At 53.4% G+C, this 8,869-nt stretch overlaps 1 protein-coding gene across 4 annotated transcripts in view; it reads right to left on the minus strand.

Moving 5' to 3' along the window:
* Positions 1-2,927: 2,927 nt before the first annotated feature.
* The window catches only part of Dlgap3 (DLG associated protein 3), a 65,150-nt gene continuing 59,208 nt past the window's right edge, over positions 2,928-8,869 (minus strand). For all 4 annotated transcript variants that reach the window (XM_005353225.3, XM_026781904.1, XM_026781903.1 and 1 more), the window contains 4 exons: positions 5,852-6,336; positions 4,881-4,972; positions 4,395-4,538; positions 2,928-3,808 (listed from right to left, as the gene is read on the minus strand). In XM_005353225.3, the coding sequence (XP_005353282.1) occupies positions 3,590-3,808; positions 4,395-4,538; positions 4,881-4,972; positions 5,852-6,336 (940 nt within the window). In that variant the 3' untranslated portion in view covers positions 2,928-3,589. The remainder of the gene's footprint in view (positions 3,809-4,394; positions 4,539-4,880; positions 4,973-5,851; positions 6,337-8,869) is intronic.

The raw sequence follows: 8,869 nt of genomic DNA on the forward strand, positions 1-8,869 counted from the left end.
AAATAAACTCACAGATAACCTCAAACTTCTGCTCCTCCTACCTCCACTTTCCAAGCGCTGGGTTATAGGTATGCAATATCACATCTGGCTTTTTTTTTTCCATCCAGAAATAAGACCTCCCAGCCTCCAGTATCCGGAACCAGCCGTCTGTTGTACCTGTATGTGGTAGGTACTGAGTGTCTCTGAGAGCAGGACCCTCTTCAGACTACAGCTTGCAGCTCCTGTGCCTAGTTACAATCAGGCCGAGAGCCACTTGCTGCTGTAGAACATTAGTAAAAGATGTGTTTATGCTGTGTAACACTTGTTTAACGAAGCAAAGGTGTGGTCATTCTTTTCTGCTGCATTTGTTTAACCCTGTGAAGCTGTGTTCCTTGGCCTGTCTAAAACACCTGAAAGGTCTAACAAAGAACTGAACAGCCAATAGCAAGGCAGGAGAAAGGCAGAGAGCATAAATAGGAGAAATCTGGGAAAGGGGGATCAAGGCACAAGAAAAGGAGGAGAGGAAACTCCTAGGGGCCAAGCCACTCAGCTACACAGCAAGTCCCAGAGTAAGAAATAAAAAGCCACTCAGCTACACAGCAAGTCACAGAGTAAGAAATAAAAGTGTACAAAAATAGAGAATGATAAGAGCCCAGAGGCAAAAGGGAGACAGGCTACTTCAAGTTAAGAAAAGCTGGCTAGAAATAAGTCAAGCTAAGCTGGGCATTTACAAGATTTGTGATTTATTTGGGAACTGGGTAGTGGGCCCCCAAAGAGCAAAAAAAATAAAAACCCTACAACTTGTACACAAGGACCACCTCTTTTTTGTACCTAGGCCACTGGACCAACACCAAGCAACTACCCCACATTCTTAGCTCCTAATGATTGATTGATTGATTTTGGTTTTGAGGCAAGGCCTTTCTATGTAGCTCTGTCTGACCTGGAGTTTGCTAAGTAGACCAGGATGGCCTCAAACTCATAGAGATCTGTCTGCCTCTGCCTCCCAAGTCTTGGGACTAAAGGAGTGCCACCACACTTGGCTCCTAGGGAAATTTTAAGCAAGATGGCCAGACCTATTGGTATTGCCATGTTTCCTGCATCTATCTACTCCCTTCTACTACGACTTCAAGAGACCTAGCCCGCTTCTAAGTGAAAGCAAAGACCCCCCCTCCCCGAACACGGTGTAACCAAATCCCGTATAATGCGGCCTCTGCATCTTCCTGGCCTCGGGATTAGGGGAGAGGAGTTTAAGTTTGTCTCCTTTTCTGAAAATCATAATACTTGCTACACCAGACTGTGCTGATCAGTCAAAATTCACTCTTTCCAGTTTAGAGAATAAACTAAAAAAACACTCTCAAGAGCTGGAAGGTTAGCCCAGGCCTCGTCCGGAAAGCCTGAAGAAAACAAACAACCTCTAGTCCCAGTGTCCCCACACCTGGCTGTGTGTCAGAATCACCTGCAGCACTTGGTGAAGCCCAGTAGAGGGTGCTGGAGTGACAGTTCAGCAGTTCAGAGCACTGGCTGCTCTTCCAGAGGACCTGGGTTCCTGGGTTCAATTCCCAGCACCCACATGGCGGCTCACAACTGTCCAAACTGCACTTTCCAAGGGATTGGAACTATCATCTGGACTCTGAGGCACACATATGACACACACATGCGTACAGGCAAACACTCATACACATAAAATTTTAAAAAGACAGAAACTAAGGGTTGGGTAAAGTGGGTAAGGATAACAGATAAAGTGATTGACATGCAAGGATAGGGACCCATGTTTGGATCCCCAGAACTCACACGTAAAAAGTCTAGTGTAATCTCAGTACGGGGGTGCGAGTGGGGTGGGGTGGGTAAAGATAGAAGGGGCCCTGGGGGTTGGTAGCCCGCCATTAGAGCAGAATAAATAAACTCCAGGTTCAATAAACCTGGATCTCAAAAAGATAAGGCAGAGAATGACTAGAGACACACATCATCAACTGCTAGCTTACGTGCGAGCACACACACACACACACACACACACACACACACATTTTAAAAAGACCTCAGGGCTACTCCATGGTGTCAGCTAAAGGCAAACATTTGTTGAACAAATGAATAAGAATTGGCTGGTCCAGTGTGGCCCAAAGCAACAGCCCCAGGAGACTATAAAGGAGGCCTTTTTGTGGGGGCTGCTGTCAAGTTCCTTCTGAGTTGGGAATAGTGTAGATCTATAAGTCTCATGAATTGGCATTAAACCTGGCCGTGCCCACTACTTCTACTTTTGTGATTCTGTAGAGCCCAGCTTAGCCTCCCTGGGCGTCAGTCCCTCCCTGTGGAGCACACATCCCTTGGCCGACCCTCCGGAGGCATTCAGTAGATCCTTTCCACGCCTCCTAGCTTAACTTAGTTTCTCAGTGAAGTTTCGTCCTTTATAACCCCCTCTGCAGAGTCCCATCTACAGGAGTCATCCGAGAAAATGGCAGCGTGAAAATGGCGTTCGTTGTAGCTGACTGGATGGGACTGGGGCAAGAAAGAGTACTTGTTCTCCACGGAAATCTCACGTCCATTCATTGATTTCTAACAATAACCCCCACTTCCAGGCCCCCCCCCCAAGATCCCTCCTCCCCCATTGCACATGTGTGCTGTGTGCCAAGTACTGAATCCGGGGCTTCCCTTTCTGGAGGGTCTAGGAGGCCCTTGTTTGATGGAAGAGGGGCGACGCTTTCCTTGATTGACGGAGGAGGGGCGAATGGGTTCCTTCCCTTCCCTTCACGCCCCAGCAGGATCCCTCCAGGAAGTCACAGGTCCATAGCGTGACTACCAGAATCCCTGTCTCCCAACTAAGAAAGGGCTTAGATAACTCCTGCGGTCCCCACAAAAAGAATGCTCAAGTTCCTGGCTCTTTCTCCTCCTCTTCCCCACCCCCCACCTTACCCAAGCCCCCACAGAGGTGGTCTCTTCTGGAGAGAGCTGGCTCCGGTGCAGTTCTGCGGTTTTATTTTTCCTGGGATAGTCAAAGGGATGTGGGAACAGCCACAGGTGTGGTGAGGGAAAGCCCCTGTCTCCCCTCCCCAGATGAGGGAAAGAGGAGAGGCCCAGGCGCCCTGGTCCTGGGTTGGTCCAGCCACTGTGGTCCCTGGGCCCTGTGGGCGGAGGGCTAAGGATGGGAGCCCTGGGAAGGTGGGGCGGGCTCCTAGGCGGGGTTCGGGATTCTTCATAAAAAGCCACGAAGCTTGATCCCCACGAAGCCCAGCCCCGCGGGGTGTGGGAGAGACGCAGAGCCCAGATGGGGGACCCGGCCCGGCCTGGCCCGTAGGGGTGTGGGGGGTGTAAAATAATGGCAGAGATGGTGCCCATGGAGGGGAAAAGGTGAGGACAAAGCGTCGGACCAGGAAGATGGGAGTTCCTAGTGAGGGGCGCTGGGCGGAGAGGCACGGCCCCCAGCCTAGCCCGGGCGCCTTTGCGTGGGATCAGGAAGGTAAAAAACCCACGAAAGTGCGGCGGGCAGGAGCCGGGGCGTGCGGTGCCGGCAGGGCGGGCGCACGGAGCAGCCCGCGTTCACAGTGACCTCGACGCTGGGTGTACAGTACGGGTAGAAAACTGCGGGCCCGGGGCCGGATTGGACGGCCCGGGCGGGTCACAGCCTGGTCTGGGCCTCGGGGATGTAGATCTCAATGCTGTCCGCGCTCTCGGTAGCCGAACTGTGGCGGAACGAGGCGGCGCGCTTGGCCGCCAGGAGCCGCTTGCGCGCTTCCTGCCGCTGCCGGTCCACGGAGTCCAGGGAGCGCTCCTTCACCGGCACGCCCCGCCCCCGCGAGGGCTTCTTTGGTATGGGCGGAGGGACCTTCTTCTCCTCCTGTCGGGAGAAGGCGCGTGCGGCTGAGCTGGGCGGCAGGGGGACCACTGCAGCATCCTAATTCTCGCCCCACACTCCCATCCCCGCTCCCGGAGGGATAGCGTTCGCGTGGATCGCTCCGGGAATTGGCCCCGGGACCCGACGCTGCAGATGCACGTGTTTCAACAAGGTCAAAGCCGGTCAAAGCCCCTTTACAGGTCTCCAATGTGACGGGGCTGGGCGCCCCCTGGTGGAGCCGCTCTCAACAGCTAGCACCTACATGCAGGCTGAGAAGTGAGAGGAGCGTTGCTAGGGCTCCAGGGGCCTCCTCAGTCTCACCCATCTCAGACATACGTCTATCAATAAGAGGGCTGAAACTGCCTTAAAAATCTGCCTCCACTCTCCACACTGCCGCTGACCGGAGGTGGCGAAAGCAGCAGCGGTGTGAACATCTGGGCTAAGCACAGGGCAATGGCTGTTTTATCTAAAGCTGTTCTTGCTGCTGTCTGTCCCCCTATGACTCCCAAATCCATACATCCACACACTCCTTTCTGAGAAGGGCATTCCGGAGTGTGGCTTCTTGGCCTGAAAGGACCCACAGACACACCTTAGGCTCCAGGAGTTTCCAGCTGTTGGCCTTGAGTTGTTGTAGCTCCAGGAACTTGAGGGTCACATCTTCAATGGAGAGCTGCAGAAGGTCCCAGAAACCCGCCAGGTCCTGGAAGGTGGGCACAGGGAACGCAGTGGGGTCCTGCCGTGGTGAGACACACAGGGGAGGAAGCCCGTCAGGGAGGTCTGACCCTCAGGCAGGCTCAGAGAAAGCCATGCTCAGCCTCACTGTTAGGAAGCTCAACCTAGGGGAATGAGCGACAGGGACAAGAAAAAGCCCAGGTGTCTCCTACCTGGGTGGAAAACACTGGGCTCGACCTCAAGGAACAATACTCCAAACAAGACATGTCTGACCTTTTGGCTTCTCTGGGCCCCACGGGATTAACTGTCTTGAGCCACACACAATTCACCCCTCCAAATACACAGACCTGGTTCCACTTCTCAGTCACTCTGGGTCACCTGCAGATCCCGTACAGACACCTACCAAGCTTTGCTGACACAGCCTGAAGAACTGCTGGACCTTCTGAGACAGGAGAAGCTGTGTACTGCCCACGGCACTGCGAATCTTCTCCAGGACTACAGAACAGAAGGAGGCTTGAGGTGGGGGAGGGAAATCCCTCTTCCCCCAGGGACCCAAAGTTTACCTTTTGAGATGCTCGCCTCTTGGTTACTGTACTATCTATCTATCTATCCATCTTTCTCTTCCAGCCCCTTCCTCGCCAACCACACGAAGACTTCATCCTCCTCATCCTCCTCAATGAAGTTCCTTCCTTCACACAGCCGTAATTTACCAAGTGCTGGTCCTTCCTCCCACCACTGCCTCCCCCCTCCAATCTAGCTTTCCAGCTTTGGCCAGAGCAATAGCGCGACGACCATTCACTGACCAGATTCTGTTACTTATCAGTAACATGCTTGGTTTGTTAAGAATTGTTAATTCATCTCTGGAACTTGACACTGGCTCCCCTCAGATTGGATTCGTGGGGACCGGGCATTCCCTCTGTCGCACGGCTGGCTGCCATGCTGACCTTCCCTCTCTTCCTCAAACTTGTTCTCACTTGAGCTGCCTCCTCCAATGATGTTAAAAGCCTCCATCTTTCATTGAGGAATCCCAGCATCCTCTGGGAAAGCTATTCTCAAATCAGAATGGTAATGTAGTCCCCTGGTCTCACCACCAAGCTCATACTGGAACAGTATACTTGTCCAGATCTGAACAGATTGTACCTCATGGAGTTAGTGACTTAGACTGGTAGCTACCTCCTTTTGCCTGGTCATGATCCACCCCCCTCCCGCCTCCAGTCCTAGCCCTGGCCTCTAAAACTGTCCCTTTCCAGGCACTCCCAGCATGCCCTATTGCCAGTGGGAACCTCACATTCCAGTATGGAGGACCAAAGAGGAGGCAAGCCTGAGGGGAGGGGCCATCGCCCCTCTCCCCTTCGTGGGTGGCAGGGGACTCACTCTCCTCCGGAAGTTCATAGTCCTCCGCCTCACGCTCCATCTGCTGGCACCAATGTTCCAGTTTCTCCACCTCTGCCCGCAGCATCTTGATGAACCACTCGCCGTCCCGTGGGCAGGGGGACGTGCGGCCTGAGTCGGGGAGGCTACGTGAACCGCGCTCCATCCAAGAATCTCGGCGGCCGGACCCGGGACCAGGGGCGGGGATAGGGGTAGGGCCAGGCGACCCATCAGTGGCTGGCGGCTCGTACGGCAGTGGGTAGCCCTCGCGGTAGGCCCACTGGCCCTGCGTGTGGACCGTGCGGAAGACTGAGTAGGTGGGGGCCCGGGGTCCGGGCTGGGGCTCAGAGGCGTGCCTCTGGAAGGAACGTCCGAACTGCAGGGCCTTGTCTTCTGTGGCCACAGTGGCCAGGCCAGCCAAGCCCTCCAGCTCCAGGTCTGCCTGCACACCGGCGGTCACGCTGTTGGAGCGCTTGAACCTTGCCCGCCTGTGGAGGAAGATGCCTGTGCTTTCTGCTCCTGCTCAGGTCCCCCCAGGTCCTCCCTCATCCCAACTCCAAGCAAAAGCCTACAAAACAATGACCACTACACACTTAAAATCAATTGGTCCTTGCAGCGAATATACCGACCTATTGTACTTCCACGAAACAGCAATGACAGTCAAAGTATTTATTTAACAACCTGTACCTACAACCAGAAGAGATGCTTGGACACACCAAGCAAAGTAGAGCAAGCTGTGGGGCTCCTAGCCCCAGTAGCTCTTGAGCAAGGAATGCAGAAGCATTTTGTTATTTTTTCTTTGGGGTTTGTTGTTTTGAGACAAGGTCTCACTCTGTACCCAGGTAGACCTGGAACTCACAATGAATCCCCAGGCTGCACTCACAAGGTGAGCGAGCCTCCTGCCTCAGCTTCCGGAGTACTAGTATCATAGGTGCTGAGTCACCATACCCAGCTTGCAATTCAGTATTCTAGAAAAGATATGCCTCTGCTGGTGTACAGTGGCCGTACAGTGTGTCCTAGGTCCACAGAGACATTGGCAAATGGGACCCAAAGAGGTCCTAGGTCATCCAGCTTCAGAGTGGCAGAGCCAAGCTATAAATCCAGGGCTGCAATCTGGGAGGCACCAGCTAAAGGAAGAACTGCCTGGGAGCAGCTTGGGATGGAGTGGGCATACAGCAGGGAGGACTTCACCCCTGGGGACCCTGATGGCTCAGCCCAGAGCCTGGCCAGACAGTCTGCCAGAGCCAGTGGAGCTGAATTAAGTTGTTGGCAGGAATGACACAGGGCCTGGAAATTTCTTGTCTGTGAGTTAATTATATGCAAATCCTATGCAAAACAGAAAGTCAATTGGCCTTGTTCATTTTTCCCACTCTGAGTTCAGAATAGGGGCTCTTTTCTGTGAGAAGTCAGTGAGCACTGTGACGCATGAGGTTGGGGCCAGACAAGACTTTCGGAAGTAGGAGTCGGGCTGGGGGTGTGTGTCAAAGATGAACAGAAGTTGAAGTAGTCTGGGAATTCAAGAACCTCAAAGGAGAGGGCCGTGGGTCCTCGTCTACCTCCACAGTCACACGTTTAAAAGGGAAGGAGGGTCTCGTGAGACATCTCCACGGGCCCATCCAGCCCTTTCCGGTCTTCCCAGGAGACTCTCCTCCCTCCACAATCCCCGAAATTCCAACCTGCACCCTCCCTCCACAATCCCCGAAATTCCAACCTGCACCCTCCCTCCACAATCCCCGAAATTCCAACCTTCCTCCTGTGGCCCAGGCCTTCTCTCCAAGCCTGCCTGCCTGCTTCCTTCCAGCTGGCAGGCTGCCTGCTGGGAGCCTGTTGCCATAGAAACCAGGCCCAGAAGGATGCTGCAGGACTCAGGAAAGGGAGATGCACTCATGTGCAGTCTCCAACGAACCCCATGTCCCTGCCCCCACCCAGAGAACGGAGAAAGAACACACTACTTTCCCTGCCTCCCACACGGCTTTCACCTTGGCGTCTGCCCTGGGCGCTATCCACCCTGACTACTGGCCACCTTGGCGTCTGCCCTGGGCGCCATTCACCCAGACTACTGGCCACCTTGGCGTCTGCCCTGGGCACCATCCACCCTGACTACTGGCCACCTTGGCGTCTGCCCTGGGCACCATCCACCCTGACTACTGGCCACCTTGGCGTCTGCCCTAGACTCCATCCACCCTATTGGCCTGGCCTCCTTTTCAGATACCTCTGCATCCACTCAGTACAGTGAAGAGGAAGGAAAGCCCTGGACCAGGAAGCACCCCTAAGTCCTAATGCTACATATGTCACTGTGTGCCTTAGGGAAGGAAGTTCTCCATCCAAGCCATCTAAGATTTATGAGGATGAATGTAAAATACAGTCAAAAGTCCCCGTGTGGTCGTGCACACCTTTAATCCAAGCACTCAGGAAGCAGAAGCAGGAAGATCTCTGTGAGTTCCAGGCCAGTCAGGGCTACAGAGAGAGACCCTATCTAAAATAACAACAAATAGTCTAATTAAATATGTATTATATAAAAATATACACATGTAATAAATATACATATGCACATATATAAAACCGTAAGAATGGGACAATAATTTCCAAGGTATTTATTTCCTTTGTCAAAAATTATATCTCGTATATGTTAAGGTCTGGAACCCAGCAATTTCTGCCCAGTCTATCCCAGGATTGGAGTAGTCTTCCAAAGATAGGTTCTTCTAAGTCATTCCCCTGCTCAAATTCCCATGACTCCCCAGGGCCAGCAAGAGAAAGCTCAAACTTCTCTGCCAGCCCTGCCCTGAAGCCCCTATTGTCTGGATGCATCGACATCCTCAGCCTCCTCTCCACATCCTCCTTGATCCCTAAGTAGATGACATTCTGACTCCAGACCTCTGAGCATGCTGTTCCCCTGCCTGAGATGGCTGTTTTCACTCTCACTCCCTGGCTATTCTCTTCGTCTGTGAGTCCCCTGGCTGCCCCCAAGATCATGTCAGCTCTGTGCCCCCGAAAAGTCTTCCCGCATTGAAAGCAACTCCA

This window comes from Microtus ochrogaster, chromosome 10 (genome assembly GCF_000317375.1).
Source record: "Microtus ochrogaster isolate Prairie Vole_2 chromosome 10, MicOch1.0, whole genome shotgun sequence".
Lineage (NCBI taxonomy): Eukaryota > Metazoa > Chordata > Mammalia > Rodentia > Cricetidae > Microtus > Microtus ochrogaster.